At 50.1% G+C, this 26,345-nt stretch overlaps 1 protein-coding gene across 17 annotated transcripts in view; it reads left to right on the plus strand.

The window, feature by feature from the left end:
- PKNOX2 (PBX/knotted 1 homeobox 2) overlaps nt 1–26,345 on the plus strand; it is a 318,577-nt gene that overhangs the window by 213,609 nt on the left and 78,623 nt on the right. For 14 of the 17 annotated variants that reach the window (XR_007156113.1, XM_047876879.1, XM_047876872.1 and 11 more), the window contains 2 exons: nt 7,151–7,257; nt 25,514–25,622. Coding sequence is in view for 16 of the 17 variants with exons in the window: in XM_047876879.1 (XP_047732835.1) it covers nt 25,536–25,622 (87 nt within the window). In the remaining variant the exon portion in view is untranslated. Of the gene's footprint in view, nt 1–7,150; nt 7,258–25,127; nt 25,279–25,513; nt 25,623–26,345 lie in introns of those variants that run through there. The other 3 variants (XM_047876883.1, XM_047876885.1, XM_047876884.1) reach the window with 2 other exon arrangements.

The following is a 26,345-nucleotide window of genomic DNA, read 5'->3' on the forward strand; positions in this document are numbered from 1 at the left end:
CTGCTTTGGATTCTGTGTCTCCCTCTCTCTCTGCCCCCTCCCCCCACTCATGCTCTATCTTTCTCTCTCAAAAATAAATAAACATTAAAAAAATTTTTTTAAATAAATACACATTGAGCCTGAAACTAGGCCTGAGCTAGAAGCACGAATGTGAGGAACACCTTGCTCAGGAAGCTCAGAGCTTAATGGGAGGGACATCTATAGGGATATGTAACAATAATTTAGTGAGATATAGCCTGGAATTCATGGCCAAGAACTTTGGACTTTATCTTATAAGAAATATGGTCCCAGTTTTTAGGGGAGAAGAAAGGAGGAAATAACTTACCCTATGTGCAATAAGGTGGCATGGAGAGAAAACAATAGAGAGCTGAATCTTGAAGGATGACAAGATCTAAGTGAATTGTCATTACTATCATTGTCATTAATGACAACAGTTACCATTTGTTAAAGGCTAGACTGGGTCACTGCTGAGTACTTTATTATCTGCTAAGCACATCCACATAAAATCCTAATAAACAGTTTGTGAGTTAGCTATTATTGTTTGCATTTTACAGAAATAGGAAAACCAAGACTTATAGAAGCCACATAGCTAGGAAGAAAGAGATCTAGGATTTGAATCCAAGTTTGTCTCACTTCACAGCCTTTTCCACTCTGCTGGGCTATCTCTCCACATTCATTAATGATATTAGTAAGAGTCATATGAAATAATCCATAGTTTGGTCAAAAGCTCTTCATTCAGAGACACATTGAAATATAGGGAATTATAATGCCTTTGGCAATAAGTAATGATAGTGAAATAGCTAACTTTCAAACAAACTGATTAAGCATTCATTGGAATTAGTATTTTCCAGGACTAGTCCCTCTTCGTGTGACTGGAATGACACTTTCAATAATCTACAAGGACAAGGTACAAACCTATGTACATATGGAGAGTATAAAAGAAATAAAAGACACATATCTTGTCTTCAAAGACATATGGTGCCATTGAGGATATCAGATTAACACAGAAAGCAGAAGTTGACAAAATAGATTAAGACTGAGGGTCAATCACAGGCTGGAGGTACAAGAGGTTGACTTCATGCAGTTGCAGAAGGTCAGAGAAAGGCAAGACTTGAGACTGTCTTTGAGGAAAGAGGACCTGAGTAAGTGCAGGACTTGATGGACCTGGACAGCCAAGAGAGAAGGGGAGCACAAGGCCTTCTAGAAGGGCATGGTGGCCTAGCAAGGGGGCACAGGGCTCAGACATGGCATGTGCTAGGTTGTGAGACAGTGGCAGCCTAGCCTGGCTGGGGAAAGGTTTGGGTTGAAAGGACCAGGGGATTAGGTAAAGAGGTATGTTTGGGCTGATTATGGAGGATAACGATAGAAGCTAAGAAATTTGGATTTTGTCTTCTTAGGCCCTGGCAAGCCATTGTAGACAGGGCCTAAGGACAGGGGACAATCGGTGTAAACAAGTCTATGAATTATCTTAGCTTCCAAGGAGGCCCTGTCTTCTTAGAGGATTGGAATCTGGTCTCTTTGAGATCAGCCTTGTTGCTCTGGTGATACGTGAGGCTAGGACAGTTGAGTTTAACAACTGACCAAGAGCAGTCAGAGAATGAGATCACACTGTCAGCCAGGTCCAGCCTCTTGTGTACCGACAATGATGAAAACTGATGATGATGACGGTGATGGTGATAGGGATGGTGATGATGATGACGATGATGGGGATGATGATGATGATGATGATGGGGATGATGGGGATGATGACAATGATGATGGTGGTGATGATGATGATGGGGATGATGGGGATGATGGAACAGAATTCAAAGCGTGAAGGGTTTTGGCCAATGTCACCTAGCAAAGCCATGGCCTGGCTGGATCGAGCTGTCATGCATCCTTAGCTTGCTTGGCCCAGCAAGAAGGTGAGAGCAGCCTTAGACTGTCACAAATGTCCATTATTGGAGAGGTGCCCGAGGGTCCCTCCACCACTGCACTTACACCAGAATTGGTACTGGGGTGGGCTCCAGAGTGAGAACAGGCTCTTTCAAGCCTCTTAGGCCAAAGGAGACAATGACTCTGGTGTTGTTTGCTCCTGGGATAGATACAGCATGGGGCAGCTTTCCAAAGTGGCCTTTGGTTTGGGCTTCTGGCCAGAGATTTCAGAGGCCCAGTTCACTACTGTCCTATTCATCTACAAAAAGTACAAGTTGGCAAAACAGGCAAAGGTGTTTCCTGGGGAAGCCTGCCCGTCTTTGTCAAAGGGTGCCCTGGTTTAAAACTTGGACAGGCAGGGAGAGGCCTGACCAGGGCTAAAGAACTAGGGGTGGGAGCCACCCCATTCCCTGGAGATCTCGTAGAGACAGAAGGGACTCCATCTTTAAGATGAAGCTCCTGCTTCCTTCTTTGTCCCTGAAACATCTGGGCCATCAGGTCACACAGGGCCCATGTCTTCCCATCCATCTCTCTCTGTCTCTGTCTCTCTCTCTCTCTCTCTCTCTCTCTCTCACTCACTGTCTGCCTCCCTGCCTGTCAGGCTGCCTGATAATTAAGCCCATGTCCAGCCTCAGGATCAGGGCAGTAGTGTCACAGGCTGCATGCTGGCCTCTAGAGGAAAAGGATTTTGTATGGCAACAAGAGGGAGGGTGGTGTGTCCTCTCTGGCCAAGATCTAACAAGGCACATTCTGGCCCCTCCTTCAGGCGAGGCAGCCTTGAGCGAGGAGGGGCAGCATGGCTCACAGAGCTGCCCCAGGATAAGAGGGGTGGCCACGACCCACGAGCAGACTCCTCCCCATGCCCCACAACCCCAGACTGTCTCTCATTCTCCTCAGTGCTTTCTGTCTTGTGAGTTGCCCTCCTTATGCTCAGAGGGATCACTGGCAGTGACAGAACAGAGATTACAAGCTGTATTTCTGCCTTGAAGCTTTCTCCAGGCTGTTGGGAACTGGGTGGTTGTCAGTTCTAGGAAAGGAGAAATCTATGTATGTTGTAGCCCTGAAGTGGTGCCCTGCGTGGGGGCAGGCTGGTGTCACTCAGAGCATCCTCCCTCTCTCAAATGTGTATTTTATTAGTGCTGAGTGGGGCCAGGGATGGCCGGCTTCCCTTCCCTAACATTGGTGTGATTCCTGCCTGGGGGGCTCTGGATCCGCAGGGCCACCTTAGGGGTGGCGGTTGGAGGCAGAGGAAGAGCTAGAGCAGAAAGACAGACAAAAAGCATGTGGCTACACCAGGACATCAGGAAGGAGCTCTCTCCTTAGTGCCAGAAGGGACACAATTAAAGCAGAGGCTGAAGGACCAGGCAGGCGGGCCTTCCAACCTTCCATGCCCTGACCCAGACCCTCTCCCCCAACCCCTGCCACTGTGGGCTTTGGCAGAGGAGAGGGTGGTGAGGCCAAGAACCAAAAGCAGCAGCATCCATACATTACAGGGTACAATTATTTCCTTATCATCAAGACTCTGAACACCTCCAAGACAGAGTCGTGTGTGTGTGTGTGTGTGTGTGTGTGTGTGTGCGCGCGCGATTTTTGTATGCCCAGGCCCTGCTATGTTGAAGGTCCAAAATACATAGAGGCTAAATCTGCGCTGCCCAGAAGAGGGGAGGAAGGAAGAGTAAAAAGCTACCCAAGAGCAGAGGTTTCATCAGCCGAGTAGGCTCCAGACACCTGGGAAATGAGGCAGGGGAGGCAGACATCCTCAGAGCTCCCAGGAGGGCCCACCCCACAACTCAGGGCACAGCCACCTGCTTTCTTGCGGGAGCCCAACATTTACTCGGCTCTTCTTAATGCGGCCCCTCCCTTTGGATTGGTAAGAAATACGAGAGCAAAGAGAAGTGGGGTAGGTTGGAAGAGCAAACTGTCTAGAGTCAGAAGATGTGCCACTTGCTGGTTGTGGTTTCAGGCAAACCCTGGTACCCGACTTTCCTAAGCCTCATTATCCACATCTGTAAAATGGGAACAACCAGCTGGCAAAGAAAAAGGCGTCTCTTGTACACCACAGACAGGATGTAAATTGTGTGACTTTCCTGTGAGTCATTGTAAAAGTTTTTAAAAACGAACATCCCTTTGGATTTGGCAGCTCCCACATCTAGAAACTTATCCTAAGACAATGAGCATGTCTGGAGCAAAATTCAGTGATGAGAATGGGCATAACTGATAACAGCAAAAACTGGAAATAATCTGAACAAGTGGTAGAAATTTGGCTGAATAATTATAGTGTGTCCATAAATGGAATGCCATTTAGCCACAGGATTACAGTGTATATTTTCCTTATATGCAAAGATATTTATGATATGTCGCTAAATTTAAAAGGCTGATTACAGAACAGTCTATATAGGATGACACTGTTTTTAGGAAAGAAGAGTTTTATTCTACATATTAACTATGGTTATCTTTGCATTGTGGGATTACAACTAAAATTTTCTCTGTCTTACTTAACTATTTTGTACTAATCAGCATCTATTGTTTTGTAAAGATAATGAAAATTAAGTTGCATTAAAATATTGACCTTTACAGGTTGTTTTAAGAGTTAGGGGGCACCTGGGTGACTCAGTCGATTAAGCGTCTGACTTCAGCTCAGGTCACGATCTCGTGGTTCGTGAGTTCAAGCCCCGCATCTGTGCTCACAGCTCGGAGCCTGGAGCCTGCTTTGGATTCTGTGTCTACCTCTCTCTCTCTGCCCCTCCCCCACTTATGCGTTGTCTCTCTCTGTCTCTGAAAAATGAATAAACCTTAAAAAAAATTTTTTTTTAAAAGAGTTAAAGAAGATATTACATACAAAAGTTGTTTGTAAACTGAAAAGTTACAGATATAAGACAGGGTCTCTGCCCATGAGGAACTTCCAGTTTGGAAAGACATGACAGATACATAAGATAACTATAGCATGAGACAGAATGTGGCAAGAGCTGTCAGAGAACGATAAACAGCATGTTACTTGGAAACACGGAGGAGGTAAAATTACTTATGGTTCTAGAGGAGAGCGCCAGAATGTTTGAGTTGAATATTGAAGAACGGTTAAGGTTCTGTCAGGTAGAAATATAGAACTGGGGCAGCAAGCAAAGCAGGAAACTGTGGTACAGATTTGGAGAATGGAAAAAGTTTGTGTTTGGATGGAGGGTAGAGACCCTGTGGGTGGCAGAGAAAAGGAGAGTCTAGAAGGGTATTACGGGGCCACGCTGCAGACACCTTGAAGGCTGCACTTGGTAAAATGCCATCAGTGAACCTTTGTTGGTGCCTTCTGTGAATAGGAGCCACTGAAAGTTCTGGGAGAGGAGCTGACACCGGCGTAAACCCTTCAGGGGTAGTGAGGTTCTACCTTCTCTGGGGCCTGGGATGGATGCAGAATAAGGGCGTCTGCCTGGGAAGCTCAGTCTGGAGGCAGCTGAGGAGCTGGAGGGGCAAACTGTGGGGACAAGGAAGGGCTTGGCCACCATGGTTCTGTGACGGGGCATGAAAGGGAGGGAGGACCATCTTCTGCCCTGACTGGAAAGGGATGGGAAGTGGTAGAAGAATGAAATGAGAGGGTGATCTTGGAAGGAACTAGGACACCTCTCCCAGCGTGGCTGCCTGGCGGGGGGGGGGGGGGGGGGGGGGGGCGGCAGAGAACTGGGAGCCATTCACAGAATTCACCCAAGGCCCCAGGGAGGAGGAACAGGCTGGGGGCATGAGGAGTGTGACAAGAGCAATCTGGTGCTCAAGATGTGTTCCCCTCAGTTGGTCCTGATCCCTTGGGCCTCTCTGCGTGGTATCCCAGGGGCTGGCAGTGGCCAGGGGGGGCCTGGCCCCCTGCTGCTTTGAATGTGTCTCTATTCCTCAGCTCCTGGGAGGCATCTGAGGGGGGGGGGAGGGGGGTTGTTTCAACCCAGTGAGTTTTTGTTAATGGAAATTCATTAAGCAACCCACCTATCTTGGAAGCTTCTCTCAGCCCATCCCACCCTCCTAGCATGCCCCAGCTCACTCTTTCCTGCAGGTGGGAATTCATACCCCCTCAGGACCCCGGATACTCTGTCTCTCTGTCTCTGCCACTCTCACCCCCAGGGAGGCGCATGCGCGTGTGCGTGTGCGTGCACACACACACACACACACACCCCGGAAGGGAGGCGGGAAAGTCTTGTTCAGGCAAATGTCTAAATTTCCATTTCCCCACTGCAACTCCCAGCCCGGGCCACTGTTTAGCTCCTCCTGTTGTCATGTCACTAGTTAATTACATGCTTTACTGAGGTGCAAATGTGTTTTTACAAGGAGACCAAGATGGTGTTAACTAGAAAGGAACTGTGAATGTTAAAAGATGCATTTACCTCTGGTTGTAGGGCTGGGGCTCTCGGCTGTATGCCCCCTAGTGCTGCCCTAAAAATGCAGCCCAGGCATCGAGCAGCTCTCTTTCACCCTCCATCCCGTGACCCTGCCATCCTAGCCCTAAGCGCAGCCTCCTTCGGGTCAAATTAGCACCTGGATTCATAAGAAAAAAATTGACATAAGTGTCTGGGAAGTGTCAGGTCAGCCCTTAGAACAGTACAGACCACCAACCTCAGTTTCTGAACATCTAAGTTCATTTCAAATATTGAGAACCAAAATGATTCACTTCGATCTAAAAATAGATCAGTAAGTGGTACAGCCAAAGCCACCTGTAGGCCAAAGCTGTCCTTCACTGCCAGGCTCTGCTCGGGGTCCACTGCCCTCCTGACTCTTCATGCCTTCTGCCCCCAGACCTCCTCCCCACCCTCAGTAGTGTCTCCCCAAACCCCAGCCAAAGTCTGCCAATGGAAAAGGATCTGAGACTCAGATGCACATCTGGAAAGGTTGTGACTACTACCCTTCCTTTGAGTTCCCTACAGTTTAGAACAGGAAGCCATCTCTGCCCTGCCCAGGGCCCAGAGTCACTCAGAGACCTGCCCACACGCTGGGGGAGAGAGGAACGAACATACAACCGATATCAGGAGACCAGAAGGTTGACAACAGGGCACTTGGAACCGTGACAAGGATTTGGGCTCTAAAATGGCTCAGTGGGCCCGAACAGCCACACTGAAGAGAGAGACTGGCTTGGCACATATGGCAGGGAGGTCTGTAGAGCAAATGGAATGCTCTCTCACAACCAGAGTGGGCACCCCCTTGTCCTCTGACCCCCCCGCCCCGGGCCTCTAACCCCTTCTGAGAGCTGCTCTACCCTTTTTTACAGGTGCTCTGGCACCAGGTGACAGGAAGAATTTCTGGCCCAGCTGGGAGTGAGAAGAGGGAGTGAGTCTCCTGAGGGCCATCCTCGAGTCCGCCAGGATCACCCAAACAGTAAGAAATGCTTCTCCATCCTTAAGCACATATTTAAACCCTCCAGGCAGATGATCTTTTCTTCTGAAAGCCTTGAGAAGCAGCCCATCACATTAGCCGGCACTTAGCATACACGACCTAGGAACACACACCTCGTATCATTTTGCTTCACATCTTTCCCCCTTAGCTCCTTGAGGACAGGGCCAGGGTTGTGCCTTATCCCTATGTACCTCTCTTTCTTCTGTGCAGTCTGGGAACAATAAAGTGATGTCGATGCAGATGGACAGGCTGTTGCTTACATCCACAGTGATGATAACATTGTACAACCTTCTGGAGCAAGCGTTATCACCTATGAACCGCCTATGGGCGTTTGTTAAAAAGCACAACCTGGACCTCGCACCAGAGAGTCTGATTTCTAAGCCAAGGTTAAGACCGAAGCTGCACCCCAAGTGTTTTTGATGAGCACAGAGGAAACTGCGTTCCAGGTGTTTCTGATGAACTCTGCGAAATGGTTCTTTAGAATGTATAAGGCATTTTGAATGGAGAATCTCATTTAATCTTCTTATCAGATAGGGGTTTTTTTAATCCCCTTAAGTAACTTCATGATCTCAAAGACATAAGTATAGGCAGGGATTTAGGAATCCGGTTATCCAGAACAACCCTTTTTTCTTTCCAGTAAGCCATGATAAGGGCTGGATCTGTTATGGTGAGATTGGGCCCCAACTCCAAAGGACGCTGCCCAGGACTTTGGAAGTTTCTCTGCTGTTCTAGAGCTGCCATGACCTTACAGTTCATCGGCCTTCATTTTGGGGGGCAGTCATCATTGCCCGATTCCTCACAAAAGCTGGTTTCCTTGGAGAGAGGGAAAGGGAGACAGTTAACCAGAAAGGTGAATGTTCCCAGGGCCAGCTCCCCAAGTTAGCAAGGCCAGAGATATTCCAGAGGACCACACGGGCAAGAACTGGCTCACAGTGCTTGTCCCAGTTCCTATGCCTTCTAGCCATGTGGGGAGCTCTGTGTATCAAGCAGTGGGGAGCACGCTGAAGCATGCTGTGGCTCCTAGAGGTAAACGCCAGAGAAAAAGACATATCTAGGGGGATCAAGGCTTCACCCTTGAGCAAAGGGATTTGGCAGTGTCCATTTCAGGGACAAGGTGACAATCTTTTCAACAGCCTTCAACGAGCCTGTGTGCATGGCCATGTCAAAGGGAGATCACTGCAGACAGTAGTTGTGGTGAGGGCTTAAAGAAGGTATAGGGAGAGAGAGAGAGAGAGAGAGAGAGAAAAGAAAGAAAGAGAAAGAAAGAAAGAAAGAAAGAAAGAAAGAAAGAAAGAAAGAAAGAAAGAAAGAAAGAAAAAGAGAAAGAGGAAGGAAGGAAGGAAGGAAGGAAGGAAGGAAGGAAGGAAGGAAGGAAAGGAAAGGAAAGGAAAAGAAAAGGGGACAGGGTTAGAGACTCCTGGTGAACCTGTGTGCACAGGTGTTGTGGCCAAGTCCGGAAGACTTTCTCTGGGACTGGCAATCATGCTGAGGTTCTTGCTGAACTACTTGATAGAGTCCTATTTCTCTCCACTCCAAGGCTGCAGATACTAGAGTCCAAACAGACCACAGCATGCCTGGGAGAATGGAGGTGCCCCAACCCTCCTCACCTCCTTACATGCTAGAATAAAGGGAAGAATGGAAATGGGTTGATGGACTGGTAACAATCGCTACCGATTGTGTCTTATAGAATGGAAAGTTTCCATGGATGACATAGAGGCAACCTCAAATATCCTGACCTCCCCTCACTCTCCTTACACACACACACACACACACACACACACACACACACACACACTGACCACCAAACTATCTTGCTGAATGTCAGACAAGTCTGTTCCAGGGGCTAAATACAGTTGACACCGTTGCTTGGATTGGTGCAGTCGGCAAGGACAATTTTTGCAGCTAATGCTGGCAGTGTGGCAATCAGAGGAGCCGCCAGCTGTCTCACTTAAATTCTTAGCTCTCTCGTTCTCTTTTTTTAAAATCGTTTTGCTTACATAATCCACCCCCTTTTTATTTTCTAATTCTCTCCTTGCAAAGCTGGCACCAGAGGGGAAGGGCTGGGGCGGAGGGGTAGCAATTACACATCAGTTTGGGGAGCATTTACATTTTGCAATTACAATTTAAAAATAAGCCTCGTTAATGATCTCCACGTGTCACCGACAAACCCTAACTGACATACTCTCCTGGGCTTGCCTGCCTCCCCCTGAAGGCAGAGATACCCAGGGAGACACAGAGAGAGGCCGGGGGCAGCATGTGCGGGGCCACAAGAGCAGTTAGTGTGCCCTTGAGATTGGTGGAGGACAGGTGTGGAGCTGAGCACCTAGAAACCAGGAATTCGGCTGAGCGCCAGCCGCTCTCCTCTTCCCTGTGCCCATGCTTCATCCTCAGCCCCTCTCCTTCCAGGCTCTGGAACAGCAGGACTCTATGTCCTCAGGAGGCAATGTCAGTCCTCAGAGCCTCCACTGCTGAAATTCTCCCAGGTGGGAATTTTCACTGTGCTGTTGGGCAAATGTAAATCCTGGTCCCCAGGAGCCAGCCAGTGGGCCTGAGTATTCGTGGACTGAGTAGAGGGACTGATCACACACGCGGGGCTCAGGAAGAGAACAGGATTAGTTGTTTCGCGGTTCAGGAAGGACATTTCTCCTCTTATAATTGGTTGACATATATTTAATGAAGCCCTCTGATCCCTTGGGCAGGGACTTTGGGACCAGACGCACCCAGACTCAAATTCTAGCTCTGCTGTTTGTCGGCTGTAAGATTTGGGGCAAGTGAACTGAACTTTTCTGACCATCATTGTTTTTATGCAATTGGGATAATCGTATTTACCTTAGAAGCCTTCTTCGAGGATTAAATGAGATAACGTACTAGAAAGCACCTCACACAGTAGCTGGCGCGTGATAAATACTCCGTAAATGTCAGCTCCTTGCCAAGCCCCTCCTTAGGAGCCCCAACACGCTTCCTCCTGCCTCCATTAATGTTTTGCCTTTCCGGCTACCGTGGACACTAAGGAAGGGTGATCTGGTCTAATTTTGCCAGGTCTCCACCTCCAGATCAAGCCATCTGAACGTTGAGCAGCCCCTAAAGGAGATCCCCCAGCCCCTCACACATCTCCCTGTAGGATTCTCTGCAGAGCCTTGGCCTCAGGCCTCCATTCCAGCCCTTCCACTTCTCATGGGCTGGCTCCCCAATCTGGCTTTCAACAGCCCAAGTTCTCTTTTCTGGACACTACTTCAATGGAGTGACCTTTTATCAGGCCCCACCTAAGTCCTTCATCTGTGAAAGGAGGGAGGTGGGCCAGGAGCTGTCTGAAGTACCTTTCAGTCTTGACATCTGTAAGCCTCAGATCCTCCTTCCCCGGAGGCTTCCTCCAGGCCAGTCTTGGGACTGACCACTTACAATCAAAAACTTCCATCTGTTACTTGAAACATACATAAAATAGCTCTTCCCTGTGGCAAAACCAGATATGCATCTTATAAAAACCCGAGACAAGCAAGACTTCCAAAAGCAAGCCCCTTGGCCCGGGGCAGAGAACACAGAAGGGGACTATAGCTTACTGGTTTGGGTGCTTAGGCGAACAGACTTAAATATCATATTTTAAATACTTTTTTTAAACATTTATTTGTTTTTGAGAGACAGAGAAAGACAAAGCATGAGTGGGGAAGGGGCAGAGAGAGAGGGAAACAGACTCTGAAGCAGGCTCCAGGCTCTGAGCTGGCAGCACAGAGCCCGACGTGGGGCTCGAACCCACGAACCACGAGATCATGAACTGAACCGAAGTCAGCACTTAACTAACTGAGCCATCCAGGCGCCCCATAAATACTTTTTTTAAAAACTTTCTTTTTTAACCTATGTTACATAATGAACAGCTTTTCAGGTGAAAATAAATAGATTGTCTCCTTATTTTCAACTGCTGAATATAGTATTCTCTTAGATGGATATTCCATTATTTAACTTAAGGTATTGTTAAATTGAAGTAAAGTATGTATGTGAGGAAAAGGCAGGGTAAAAGGCACAAAATAGAATAAAAAGTGACCCTTCTTTCCCCTACCTCTACCCACAAAGTCCGGCAATCCAGAGTCAACCACAACGAACAGTCTCTGATTCTAGTTATTTGGTGGCCAATGTTTACTATGTTATATAATATACTTACGTCCCTCTTTCTTCATTTCTGTATTTATCTATTAACTCCCTGCTATGAAAGCCAGGGAAGTTAGCACACATTCTCCCCCTCCAATTTGAATTAGTTTGATAATTTTTATTAAACTATGTTTGACATTATCTATTTTTAATATATAGTATTATATAGAATATGGTGTTGGGGCGCCTGGGTGGCTCAGTCGGTTAGGTGCCCGACTTCAGCTCAGGTCATGATCTCACGGTCTGTGAGTTCGAGCCCCACGTCGGGCTCTGTGCTGACAGTTCAGAGCCTGGAGCCTGCTTCCGATTCGGTGTCTCCCTCTCTCTCTGCCCCTCCCCTACTCACACTCTGTCCCTGTCTCTCTCAAAAAAAATGAATAAACAGTAAAAATAGATATTAAAAAAATAACAAAAAGAATATAGTGTGTATATATTACATGTTCTACACTATATAGCACACAGTACTACATATAATTAACTCTATGTTTTATTTATGTAGTGTAATAGCGGTTTTACAGATTTAGAAGATTTATAGTCTATCACTGTAGTTCCCTCTGCATTTCAACTATAGGTTGATTGTAAGATGGAAATATTATCCAACCACAGAACTGAATGGTGTGATTTGACCAGGGAAAAGGAAATGGAACCCTCTACATTACAACTTGGCTGCTGCAGTAGAATCTTCCAAGCCCCCAGGGGTAACCGCCCACCCTTCATTCCCATCCAGCTCTCTTCCCTCCCACTGGGTCACATCAGGTTGCCACCATCTTATGTATACGCTGCCCTCTTCCTCTGATTCCTCTGTTTTACTGGAATACCCCGCTAATTATTTCTGATATTGATGGGTGGGAAATAAACTCTGAGTTCCTTCATGTCCAAAACAGGCTTTATGTTGTCTTCAAACTTGATGCATAATTCGATTGAGCTCAGAATCCCATATCAAAACCTTCTTCTCAAGGTCTTGAAGACATTGTTCTACCGTCTTCCTATCTCCAATCTTGCAATGAGAACTTATGGAAACATTCAATTTTCTCTTCTTTTGCAAGTTCGAGAATGTCGCCACTGTGTGTTTGATTTTGTTTGCACCTTTCTTTTTTTCATTACCCCTACTCAGGCCTTGGGACCACTTTCAACCCGAAATAGTCACCTGTCTTGCTTCAGCTCAGGGATATGTTCATTTCATTATTCCTTTGTTTGTCCTGCTCACTTGTCTGTTTCCTCCTGGAACTTCCACTGCCCAGCACAGAGCCTGGTGCATAGTAGGCGCTCAGTAAATGATTATCGAATTTGTTCCTTGGGACCTGGGTTCTAGTTAGGTCCCTATATTCAACTCACTGCATGGACTTGGACAAGTTTTCCCATTTGAGCAGAGAAGTCCGACCTCATGACTGCTCAAGATGCTTCCACTCTGCCAGTCCTCTGACAGTCTGCCCTGGAGCCCGGAGTCCCTGCTGCTCCTGAGATTGGGGAAAAAACTGAGGAGTGAGAAGGGAGGGGAAGGCAGAGGTTGGGCAGGAGGGCAGCCACAGCGGCCAGCCTCCCACTACCGACATTTCCCCGAGCCTTTCATCTGCTCAGCATCCCCTGCCTGTCCCCCTTGGGGACCTCTCTCCTTGACCTTCCTGATCATTCTCAAATGGGCCTCTTTTCCTCTTCATCTCCCTGCTCCCTACACCTTCTCAGCTCCCCTCCACACACAGGTCCCATTAGCGAAATAATCTCTGACCATGGCAAGTGTCTCATTAAGTGAGATTTTTTTTTTCACTTTTATGAATTCCCGCACAAAGAGACTTCCCTCCGCAATGCTGCACAGCAGATGCTTTGACCTGAGACAGCCAGGCCCTAAAAAGAGAAGAAAGATTAGAGCGGCCTGCCGATAGCTCAGATATGCCCCAGACTTAGGCTACCTTGTACCCTGGGGGAGGCATCTTGGGTGAGAATTCTCACTTGCCCCTCTTCCCCACCCCAGATACTGCTCTGGGAGCAGACACCTCACACGCAGCTCCCCTGACTGCCTAGACCGACCTGCTCTGGACAGAACCTCTAGATCTAACCTCTAGATCTGGGAGCCAAGATGCTTTGCTCCTTTTTCCTGAGAGGGCCAGAAAATGGAAGATCCAGATTAACAAGAGCTCAGATCCCAGAAGATCATCCTCTGTTCTAAGTCAGAGAATCCTAATTGGTCCCCAAGGGCCAGAGTCTACTGGGCAAAATTGTCTTCTCTTCTTCCATCCCCTGGTCCTTGCCCTGCTATGACGAGTGGGGTCCCCTCTTACTAGAGAGAGAAGAGGGGGAAAGTAGAGGCACAAATTTGAACTTCAAGTCCACAAAGATTCTGTACTGAAGTCAGGACTCTTTCTTTCCACTGGGGGACCACCATGATAGAATGTGAGTTGGCATTGCAAAAGGCAGAATTAAGGTTGGAGGTGAATTATACTTTTCAGACAAGTTAATATGAAACACTTCTTGGTGCCTGAGTGCAGTAGAAAGGGCCAGCATATGAGTAAAGGTTTCCCTATTAGAAGCCAGAGAACTACAGACCCCTTTCCAAGGCTGGAGTTTAAAGGGAATGGGGCTCGGCAGGGGACAGGCAGGAGCCAGTGGGAAGTGGAACACAGCTCTGGTCCTCTGCACTTCTGTTTAGCTGCTGCCTGCTTGGGAGGCTGTGGGGAATAACCCCGCTGCTGGCCTGCAAAGATGTCCTCATTGGCCACCCATTTAGATGGCTGCCTGGAGTCCCTCTGGGCTGAGAGAGGAGGGTGGGCAGGAAGGAGCTTCTGCAGGGTGATAAAGCTAGAACTTGGGGAGACAGGACAAGAGATGGGATGCCCCCTAAGGATGAGCTGCCCCAACTTGCAAAAACCAATACTGCTCCACTGGACAGGCTTTCCAAAGATACAGCCAGGTGCCTCTTCACCTGTGAGTCATGGGTACACGTCGTCCCCCCCCCCCCCCCAGAGCAGGGGCTTCTTTGCAGCTGTGGGTGGTCCCTAGAAAACCATGGGTGGGGTGGGGAAAGAACTCCAAGGGGAGACGTGGAGAGCAGGCGGGTAGTCACCGGCGCCCTCCCTTCCAGCCCACCCGGCCCCACCTGGGCTGCCCCACCTGGGCCGAGCAGAGCCCAAGAGTCCAGATGACAGGAAAGAGACGCTGATGGAATCACAGTCAATGTGAGTCAGAGCCCCGGCCCTGGTGCCACAGAGTGTGGGGTCAGCCTACAGGCAGGCCCTGCTTTCGCTCTGCACGAGTCCGGAGAGCCGTGCCCCCAGACAGCTAAAGCACATGACCCAATTACCACTTACGCATCACCTTTTAGATGCAGTCTTCAACCTTGTACTTCTGTCGTTTCCTATTCATTCTTTAATTTTGTTCTTTCCCTTCATAATTGAACCCACAGTCCAGTGAGTCTACGACGGAGACTCAAGACTTGCCTCTTTCAGCACGCTTAATGGTCTCCATGTTTGTCTCAGTGGTATTATGTTTACGAGACCCCTACTTCTTATAGCTGGTATCAGCACTTCCAGGTCTCCACCTTCCACTCGTTTTTATGAAATAATGAGCGCAAAATGCAATAAAATATTTAAATAGAGGTGCGCACACGCTGCCGCCCAAAGACGACAGGGCTGGCAGAAGCGAACTGCTGTCTAAGTGGAAGCACCTTCCAAAGGCGTGAAGTGCGTGTGCATTAATGGAGGCACAGATGCCCAGGTCTGGCGTTCGGAGGACGTTTAGGGGGACTGCTGGAATATAATTCGTGGAAATGCAGGGCATGTGAAGGTGAAAGGGCAGCCTGTAGTGGATGGCCCAACTCAAAGTCAGTAGCTTGTTTCCACACTCATCCTTGCCTTTTCTGTACTTCCCCAATTCCCCGGGGGCCTCTCTCCTCCTCTGGGTTTCCCGCCTCCACCCTGGGACTTCTAGGTTAAATGTTCAGAATCTGAAAGCAGACGGGGTGTCACATTGGGAAACTTCCTCAGCCGCACTAAGCCTCAGTTTCCACGTCCATGAATGAGGACAGCCATCATGCCTATGCCATAAGGTGGCTGGGAAAAAATAAACAAGGTTATGTGCATCAGAAGCTTAGCATAATGCCTGGGGCGTGGGGAAAGCTCAATGCACAGCAGCTGTTATTAATTGCATTTACCATCTCACCCCTATCAAAATTTGCTCCAGGGAAACACACTCATTCTCACTGAGGTGTAAGTGACTGCTGGAACTTGAAGAGCTATCTTTTCCAGATTTGTTTGTTTGTTTTACATTTTAACAGGAAGCCAAAGAAATTAAATTGTAACTGTGTATATATTCAAGCTCCGTGAGGAGATAGAGCTTGTGAAATCTCTATCTCATAAGATTTTTCCCCCCTAGAGAGGAAAGGCAAGGAAGAGCCATGATCTGGTCCACCAGGGAGCACAGGGTTCAATGGGCAAGATAGGCCATGTGGATGGGAAGCAGATTTTCCATAATATAGAAACACACGTAGTGATCATCCATGCTCTACTTCTCCTTCATGGAAGAGTAGAGTTTTGAGCAAAATTTTGATGAAGGAAAGGACATGAGAGTGTGATACAGAGACCTTGATGGCAGCTGAGAAGCACAGCAAAAAGCATGGAGGAAAACTCTCATTAGGTGATAGAGAGCATGTCTGTTCGCTGGGGCTTGAGTCCGGTTGGCAAAGCCCAGGAATGCACTCTCTGCCCAGCATCACTTTTTTGCACATGGCAGCCACTATCCTCCCTTCCCTGGGGCTCCCTTTCCTGACAGATGAGGAACACAGAGCCAGTGGACCTGTCCTTGTTGCCAACAGCAGTGAGGCCAAGTTGAGGGAGGCCCCTGGGCATCCTTTCCCCCTTCCCTGAGTGGACCTCGTTGCTCTGGACTCTACCTGGTCTCCCTCCCTTCCATGAGCTGGGGAAGGAAGTATCAGGGATGAGTGGCATTTCTATGATAAGCTGAGCCAGAGAGCCACTTGCTCCAACAACCCTGACTCTTGACCATTTCTTTCTGGAGGCCATTTAAAAAAAAAAAATGGAACCAGGTATCATCCAGCCAGAGGAGATGGTATGGTTCTGAGGACCAAAAGGAGCCTGGCTGACCCCCTTAGGATCCTCTGGTTCCAGGAGAATCTGACAGCATCACAAGGGACAGATGGGATGGGAGTCAGGGTCCCTTATCTCTATGGATGCCACCCTCCTCACAGTCCTGTTGCCCCACCCCCCTCCCAGCCCATTCTTGCTTTCCTTCCTCTTTCCAGCTCCCCAGGAGTGCTATCCTCCCTGTGTGCCTGCCTCAGAGAAGAGAAAGATTTATGAGAGGGAGGTAACTGCCTCGCTCCTCCAAGAATCAGAAGCTCTCCTCCCATCTGGGATCCCCCGCATCTGAGCTGCTCCTCTGTCTCTGTTGAGTTGTGAGCCTCAGGGGCCCAGCCTGTGTTGTTTTCTCAGCTCTGTTCCCGAGCAGCGGCTGCCGTCAGCTCTTGACAAATAATAATAAACCTGGGGATCAGGTTTGTCGAGGGGGATTTCGGTCCCTGGGTTCATTTTTAGATGTGTGTGTGTGTGTGTGTGTGTGTGCAGACGAGAGCATGTGATGGTGTCTTGGGGGAGCAGCCCAGGGCTCCCAGGTGCCCTGGCAATCCACCCTCCCTATACCTGTGGAAGAGCTGGAGGGCTCTCCTCTGCCCCTGACCATCAGGGCTGCCTGCCTGTGTAAAAGAAAAGAGAAATAATTGAATGAAAGGCCTGTGACTCTCTCCTTTCCCTGTCCCTCCCCACCTCACCCACTCAGGCTATTTGGATGGAGTGGCTGGAAATGTAAAACAGAGGGCAGAATCCCAGCTCTAGGTTTGAGAGTTGCCTGAGTGATGGGTGGGAACTTGGCCACAGGCCCAGGGAGAGAGGCTCATTGACAGAACCTTCACATGGACTCTACCCCATGTGGCAACAGCATGACCCGCCCCCCCCCCCCCCCCCCGCCTCCATTCTTGAGGTGTAGCACCAAGGGAGATGTTTCCTGGAAGGGGAAAAATGTTCCAAGTCAGGCATCACTGCTGGCAAAAGCTGGCCCCAGCCATGGGTGAGTGTGAAATTTAGGACCCCAACATGGTGCCCCTGTGGGGTAGAACAGCACCCACTTTCAGCAGTTTGGAGGTGGCCATTGGAGGTCATTGCTGCCATCCCTGCCTCCAGGCAGGCGAAAGCGCAAACCACTTACCTGTGAGGCACATGTGAGGGCAGTGCTTACCCTTATAACCAGCATGCTTCTCCCCCCCTCCCCCCGCCTTTCTGTTTTTTTGTTTTATTTTGTTTAAAGGAACCAAAGGGGGAAAAATTGCCAAGTTGTGAAGTGCTTTAAGAGGAGATGAGAATCTTCATCAAAATGCTAAAAGCTGGAGGGGGAGAGTAATGTGAAAACTCTTGCCTGCTATTTATGGGATTGATTCTCAGATCAAGAAGAAGCAAGCAGTCGGATGAAAGGAATTATTGTTAAAGCTCCTCGGTAGGAAGATCTAATGGACAATTGCTGCTATCAGGGGGAATTAAATTGCTGTTTCAGTTTGTAAAATATATCAGCAGCTTTTTGAAGCCGGGAAAGGTGTGACAGCCCAGGCAGGGAGGAGAGGGGGTTCTGTCACTTTCTGGCCCTGGCGTGGGGAAGCAGGAGGCAGGCAGGAAAGAGGGCTGGAGCAGAGCATGAGCATGAGCTGCTATCCTAACTCTGACCCTGGTCCATGTGTTTGAAGACAAATTGAAAAACAGCTAAACTGGGGGAGTCGAGGGACAAAGCAGCAGCCCTGATGTGCCCAGAGTCTGGGCCCTGATGTGCTCAGAACCTCATGTGTCAGAGAGGCATGGCAGGAAGCAATAGGTCAAGATAGGGGCTCGTGTCTGGGAAAGCTGGTCAGGGGGTGATGTGGGTCTTTGATTGCCAGCAGCCCCACTCACACCCAGGGCGGAGTCGAATCCTCTGCCTTCCATGACCACTGAGCGTCCCATCACTAAACTGAGTGCACAGAGGGATCCAGTGTGGATTAAAACAAAAACAAAAACAAAAACAAAAACAAAAACAAAAACAAAAACAAAACAAAACCTCTCCTCCTAGAATGGGGTCTCTAGGCTTGGGTCAGTGAGTGCACAAATGACCTGCTGACCCAGCCACACACACGGAAGACATACTGCTATTCAGGATAAAGACCAAACCACAAAATGGCTTCAGGAGCAGGGAGTGGAGAGGAGTGGAGGCCCTTGGAAGGAGGACCACAGCCGTCTGGAAGAGACTATACTCCTGGTATAGGGGAGCAGAAGGGTCCCTGCCTTCTCTGATTTCACAGAAGGCTCTTACCCCTTCCAAAGACCATTTGCCCCATGTGGCAGTTAAGGGCTGAAGGAGGAGAGAAAAGTGGGGAGAGAGAGACATTTTCACATCTCCCAGGGAGTCAGAAGCCAGCAGTCCTAGTTAAAGTTCACTCTGGCTTCCGCTCTGTCTCCACTCTGTTCCCTGGAGACCAGCATCATAATAATAGGGCATGACCTGGTACCACCACCCAAGTGGGCTTCCCAGAAAGGTAGCAAATGATAATTAGTTCAAAGAGCTCTGGTGGCTGAGGGGTCTGAGTTGCCTGCTGTCTTGCTGAAGTCACTAGAGAATTCTTTCCTATCGAGGGTCCCAGGAACCAAGCAGGAACCACAGGGGCACCAGGGAAGTGGCCTTGCTGGCTAGGGCATTCTGCAATGACTTGGGCTCCATGCCAAGTGCAGTATCCCTGGGGACCTGGGTCATGGTGGAGCGGTGGCTCATTCTGGAGCTTCAGCCAGCCATCCTTCAGGACAGTAGTGAGCAGGGGTCTGATCCCGAGTGCAAAGCCTACTTGGTTCCCCTCCTGCCTGTCTGGCCTTCAGTAACAGAGACACAACTACTTTCCAGTCTCCCACACCCCACTCTGGACCTGCTCTGCTCTTAGCACACTGGAGGACTTCCATTTGCCCCCAGCACCCACGGTCAGAAAGACGGGGGCAAAACAACATCCACCAGGCCACGGCATTCCTGTCGCCTGAATCCTCCGGCCCCTGTGCTACCACCCAGTTCCTACAGCACCTGGTCCAGCATTTGGTGGGCTCCTGGGGGGCTGGCCCCTTTCCCTTCATTCCTCAAAGGCCCTTCACTTCTCCCTCGCTTGCAAACAGTGACCTTCTCAACCAGACCTTCTCAGATTTTACAGCTTCACAGCCCACAGGTACATCCTCCCTCCCACCTCTGTCTTCTCCACCATTCCTGCACTGGTCCCGCCCTGTCACTGCCCACCGCTGACTCCATAAACCGGGCACAGTGACCATCGTGCTTCAGATTTCTAGCCCTTCCAGGGTTTTGCAAAGAAATCTGGGGTGTGTGTGTGTGTGTGTGTGTGTGCGCGCGCCCCTGCATTTCTTTAGATAAATCCACAGAGTCACATGAAATCAGTGACAGGTTGACACCGTTATTTCAAGATTCATCGCTCTGAGTTGCCAGCACAGGAGACCTAGCCAACTCCTTCCCACCAACAACACTTTTTTTCCAAGCATAATTTATAGCAGTGGGGTGAATTTGTTTCCAAAAGATGAATATCACACTATCAGCAACAGCTGCCTCTCATTTTTATTTGTTTTTAAATTTGACTCAAAGTCCAATTCTCTATACACATCCGAAGCTGTAAATCCTAAGGCGACTGATTACATGATTTAGTAAACAGGTTATATTATATAATGCAATTAAAGTGGGGCTCCGAGGTGCCACCTACAGGCGGCTCCTGGGAAGGGAGCTGGGCCAGAGACTATCATTTTGGAGGTGGCTCTAGGCTGAAGGAAAATAAACGGGATTGCGCCAGGGTTGAGGCAGCTGCTCCTGAGGGAGAAGTTGCAGCCAGCCAGGTTACTAATGCAGCCTTTTGGTCCCTCCTGCTGAGTTCACTCTGTTATTTCAGCCTCCTGCAAATCTGTCTAGACATCAGAACCCAGGCCTAGGCAGCCGCTCAGAGGGGCCGGTTTGGGGTGGCGGAGGAGAAGGGGGGGATTGGGAACCACCTGGGGGCTTCTGAGCAGGGGGTGCTGAGGAGAGCTCCTGGCTCTCTGGCCTCAGGGTTCTCCTCCCTCCCTCTCAAATGGGAAGTGAGGTAGAGAAGGCTCCAGCTTGGCTAGCCTTTGGAGTGAAACTACAACCCAACTATTTCCATCCCCTCAACAAAGCTTGTGTTGAGGGCTAATGATGGGCAAAGATTTTCAGACTATTCTGGTGAAACCCCCCAGTTTGCAGTCCGAGAGGGGAAAGAGGCTTGTACTAGCCACAGATAAGTGGCAGAGCTAGATAAGGAATCCAGACCTGTTGACCCTAAGCACGGGCAGGGTCATGGGCAAATTCATGGGAATTTGCAAAAGAAGAAATTGAGGCCCAGGCAGGGGGCAGGACTTCCACAGCCTCTTCGTGTAGCAAGGCAAGGAAAATAATGAAAATACTGCTGGTGTGTGTCAGAGGACAGAGGAGAGGAGCTTCCAGGGGCCCCTCAGCAGTGTGTCTTAGGAAGGAAGGGAGGGAAGAAGGGAAGGAAGGAAGGGAGGGAGGGGGAGAGAGGGAGGGAAAACCCAGGGTCCATGCTCCCTCCCATCACCCCTCTGCCCTAAACTACAACACTCTTCAGATGAATCAGATTCTGGGGCCTCAAGGATTCTAGCTTCTCCAAAGAACTTTTGTAAGACTGGGCCGCGAATAACTGGGGAGAGGAGCGGGGACTTTCTTCCCTGGACACTAAGAGAGAAACTGGACCAGACGGGGGTGGGGGCAGAGATAGATGAAATAAACAGGACTATCAGAGTCCAGAGGGTAGAAATACATCCACACCATGTCCTGTGCCAAGCATCCACCCAGTCTGCCGTCTGGGGCAATGAGGTGCGACAGTGAGGAGCCAGAGGGAAGCTGGTCCTGTCCCCCCTCCTACCGGATACACTGTAGTCTCAGCTAGGGTCAGAGGGCAAGCACAAATGCTGTTGGGCCAGCTGGCCAGAGAGTTCCCAATTAGACTTTGTTTCTCATCCTTAAGGCCCTGAGCCCCCAACCCCGGCACCCTAGCCCAATTACTGCTGGGCAGCATTAACCCCTTGGTGCCCCAGGCCGTTAATGGAATGTTAATTGGTCTAATGGGTTTCATGTCAACAAGTCCTAATGAGCTCCTTCCTAACGAGCTTGCTATTTTTTTTCTAAGCCTGTTTGTCAACACACTGGAGTTTGGGCTACAGACCCAGGGCCTCACCTTGCAGGGCAGGGGGGAAGCAAGAGTTGAGGAGACAGAAGGAGTGCATGCTCTAGGGCTGCCCATTCCTACTTCCTAAAGGGGTATCTTTGTGTGCCCCCTCAGCCACCCACAACCCATGCAACATGGCCTTCCTCAGCTCCTGAGCTCTGTAAAATGGCAGTGTTAGCTCCTTTTGATAATATCAGTGACACAAATTATTTCTTCTTGGATATCATTGTGGGGTTGAATGTTGCATCAGGGTTCTCCCCACCCCCCCCCCATTGGCTGTCATATAATAAAGGTTTTCAGCACTAAGAACAATCTTTTGACATGAGCCTCTCTTCGATGGCATATTTCTCTGTGGTAAATCAGTGCTCGGTGTCCTCCATTTTGCAATCTTGGCTGTGCTCCCTCGAGTGCCCTGGTGTCTGGTAACAGAGTGCTGAGGCCTCTGGACAGGGCGGAGCAGCCTCTCCGGCCCACTGACAAATGCTGGAACCCTTTCCAAATCCCCAAAGAAAGTTCAAAAAGGGCCGGGCACCCAGCTATTGCTTAAGGAGCAGCCCGCACCCAGCTGTGGAGTCTCATTGGGTCCAGTTTCAGAACAAGAGAAGTCGGATTCCCATGTTCCTTTCCAGGGTGGTTCCAAATGGCCCCTCAGCCCCCCAAACCAGCGGGGTTTCCCAAGGACCAATGCGGGGAGGGGGGGAGTGCATATGCGTGTGGAGTGGTGTGAAGAAAAGAGCAAGCTTCCCGAGATGGGCGTGGGGTCTCCCCCAGTGTCTTGTTACCAGAGGCTTCTGTGCCTGAGTGAGCACAGAACCAACGAAACTTAAGCCCCTGATGAAAAGGCCTCCTGTTCTCTGGCAGGAGAAGCCCCCAGAGGGCAATGGGTTAGTGGCCTAGTGGCCTGTGGTGACCCCAGAGAGGGGGAGGGGAGGGGCAAAGGCCATCTGGGGCCTCAGAAAATTGTTCTTGTGTCCTCTGGTGAGGCAGGTCTGGCCCCTGCTCACAGCCTGACAGACTCCAGACTGAAAAATCTCCCCTCAGCCTTGGCAGCCGTGGTTGTTTCTGGGTGCAGACCGCTTTTCACCATCTCTCCTTGCAAATATTTCTAGGGACAGCAACTCTAAAGTGCCCCCACCTCCCATTCATTGGACAGTGAACAAAAGAATGCAGATTAAAGACTCTATTTAGCCCCAATCCTCCTCATTGAGCGTCCTCTGCTTTGCCTTTAACTGACTTTCTCATCCGTGGAATTAGGTTACCCCAAGACCCAAACCTGAGGTTGAAGGGAACTAGTTGCCCCTAAGAGGGGAGAAAACCGCCTAGAGGGAGCTCCCACCCCAGACTCTGCCCCCAGGCTCCCTCTTCTGGGGGCTGCTGGCACTACAGCCCCACAGTGGTTTGCTTTTCCGGGGGCCAAGGATTGGCACTCTTTGGAAGAGGTCCTCGAGGCAGGTCCTGAGGCCCCAACCAAAGTTTCCTCATCTGCCAGAGTTCCAGGAAAGGCTGAGCCTAACACACCCCTGAAATATCCCTATTTCCTTTTGTCCCTCTAGGTCCAAAAGAGAGATTCCACACCCATTTCAGTATCTCAAAAGTCTTAATTCTGGACGTTTCTTCTGACATCACAAGGAGTCTCTATCCTCTTTTTTCCTCGGGAACCCTTTTCACTCTGCTCTTGCCTTCCTTGGATGTTTATTGCCACCCAAAGACCCAGCCATGAAAACAGGCATCGGTTCTCCCAGTCCTGAAGTGATGGGCTCCTGAGGGCTCATTTCTGAGACTCTATGAAAATAAAGAATGATCTGGGTGCCGTGTGTGTGTGTGTGTGTGTGTATGTGTGTGTGTGTGTGTGTGTGTGTGTGAGAGAGAGAGAGAGAGAGAGAGAGAGAGAGAGAGAGAGAGATGGGGAGACCCTGAGTGTTTTTATTGCACAGATATCCCAGTGGCCTGTCATCTGAAGTAAGGCCAGGGTAGGTGAGGTGTGGGTAGCAGTGAGGCCACGTGGAATCCCCTGCAGTCACAGAAAAAGTCCTCTCTTCCTACACTGTCTCCTCTGGAACCTCCATTTCATTTTCCTCTTGCCCGCTGGACCATCACTTCCCCGACTGATAACACTCCTCAGAGAGATCTTGCCTCCTGTCATTTATTCAACCACACCTCCTGGCTCAGTCCTTTGCATGTAGTTGACACTTGATAAATAGTCCTTGAATGAGCACCTAAATTTCCAGTGCATTGCGCACTTAAGGTCAAAGCATGCCTGGTGCTTCAGAGACTCAGTTCAGGACAGGCTTTCTATTTTCTCCTCTTCCTGAAAAATAACCAAAACAACACCCACACATTTCTCTCTCTCTCTCTCTCTCTCTCTCTCTCTCTCTCTCTCTCTCTCTCACACACACACACACACACACACACACACACACACGGTCCTGGAGACCAGCCCCCTTCCCTTAGGCAACTCCAAAACACCCTCAAGTTCCCACAGAATTCAGGTATGTGAAGATTTCAGAAGACCTCTAGGACAGGTGTGGGAGGGCATCTGTGGGAAGAGGGTGGAGCCCCTGAGGGCCCTCAAGGAGAGGGGAGGAAGGGTCTGAGTCTGTGTCACAAATGTTTCTAGCTCATTAGCACCCTCCAGCCCGGGAGAAGGACAGGTCCCTTGCCCCACAGAGGTTCTTAGGAGTTTCCAGGTCCCACGGTGGACAGGCCTGCATCAGGCAAGTAGCCGCTGCTTTCCAGCGCTAAATATTTCAGGGCATCTACAGTAGCTAAACAGCTTTCCGGGCATTCTGTTTCCTTGGGTGGTATTTCCAGGCTGTCTCCACTTACAGCACTACATTCTAGTTCAAGAAGTAACCTTGAGGTCCAGCAGGGGCAGCTCACGTACTGGTGATGGGAAGGGGGTAGTACAGTGGAGGACACAGGGAACAGGAAACCTGGAGATTTTGGTCCAGTCCCTGCTTCACTGCACACACACACACACACACACACACACACCCATTATTCCTCTTGGCCTCTGTCTCCTCCTCTACAAGGAGGGCGTGGACTTGGCTCTGACTGCTCTTCTGGCCCCCGATGCCTGGGACGCTATACTGAACCAAGGCTAAGGAGTCTTACTTAATAGAATGTTGCAGAGACATCCATATGTCCATAGTCACAAGCACACACCTAGAAAATTTCGGCAAGTGACGGGGCGCTCACCCGGGATCTCAGATGCTCCCCTGCCTCTCGTTCCCTTCCCTGCAGAGCTCCAACGGGTCACCCCCTGCTGCTGGCTCCACCCTCCAGTCAGAGGAGCCGACCTGCGCCCCACCTCTCTCTTCGGCCGCTAGGGGGCGTGGCGAGCACACCTGGGAGGGGTTAGTCCGCGCTCGCAGACCCTGGGGCGGGGAGGTGGGTGGAAGTGGAAGGGCGTGAGGCCTCCTGCCCCTGGGAGCGCAGGTGGCTGCTCCAGAAGCCTGGGGAAGGGACAGCGCCCGTGCCCTGTGGGATACCCGAATGGCCGCCAGTGCCCTGTGCTGCCACCGGCCAAGCCCAACCCCTTCCCCCACCTCCGCCAGGACCCAGCTGATGCTGAACAAAGCATGGTTGCGGTTGCACAGGTTGTTTCACGTGCGATTTGAATATCGTTTCTTTCAAGTCAAAATAGCACAGCAAGCCCCTCCCCACCCAGGCGTCTCCCTCTAGTTCTCATTTGTTCCCCTAAAGGGCCTCCAGCCTTTGCTGTATATCCCGTCAGTCCAGGTGGCCCACCCTGAGGAAATGTCGAGCCGGCCGGTCCCCAGGGCTCCCTGCGCTCAGCGTATTAACGGTGCGGCCCCCTTTCTCCTGCCACAGATCCTCGATGTGAATCAATCCCATGATGCAACATGCCTCCCCAGCCCCCGCTCTGACGATGATGGCCACGCAGAATGTCCCTCCCCCACCCTACCAGGACAGCCCACAGGTGAGTGTCGACTGACCAGATGACGGGGAAGGGGGTGCGGTGGCCTTCCCCCGGGCGGGAAAGAGCTAGGCCTCCCTCAGCTGTATCCTGGCCACTCTGGGTTCTTTCCCCCGCCCCACTCTGGAGAGCCGGCAAACACACACCCCTGGAGGTCATGTCATTGCATCTGACAAAACCAGGTTCAGATCCGACTTGAGCAGCTCTGTCACCAGCATCTGGGACCCTTGTCTGGGGCACCCAGTCATGGTCTTGCCCCCACCCCCCACCCTGCTCCCCACTCAGAGCAGATATCAGACAAATGCACGGAACCCCTCCCTCAGATCCAGATGTCGGTGAATCGCTTCTGCGTTTGAGTATCTGGGGAAACTTCTTAGAGGTTCCTTTGCACCGGATCCCCCCTTAACTGGTCACTGGAGCCCTTATCACTGGAGCCCTTCTCTGCCTGCCCATTCCAGGAATCGCCCTTCTGTTCAAGATTCTGTCTGCTTCTTTCTAGAAAAAGGCCAGGACTGTATCTCTACACTCTCCAGCCATTTCCTCCTGGTTCCGTTTCCACCCCCCAGCTCAGACACAGCAGCCCCCAAGTTCTTCTGAGACTCCATCCTGGTTGCATCTCTTGAGAAGGCGGCATCTTTGTGCTGTCTTCCTGTTGTCTCCTCTCCTCCTTCTAGAGGACTGGCCCAGCTTTTGTGAGTTGGGCTCCCCCAGTCCTTTAGACTGACA

This window comes from Prionailurus viverrinus, chromosome D1 (assembly GCF_022837055.1).
Source record: "Prionailurus viverrinus isolate Anna chromosome D1, UM_Priviv_1.0, whole genome shotgun sequence".
NCBI classification, from domain to species: Eukaryota; Metazoa; Chordata; class Mammalia; order Carnivora; family Felidae; genus Prionailurus; species Prionailurus viverrinus.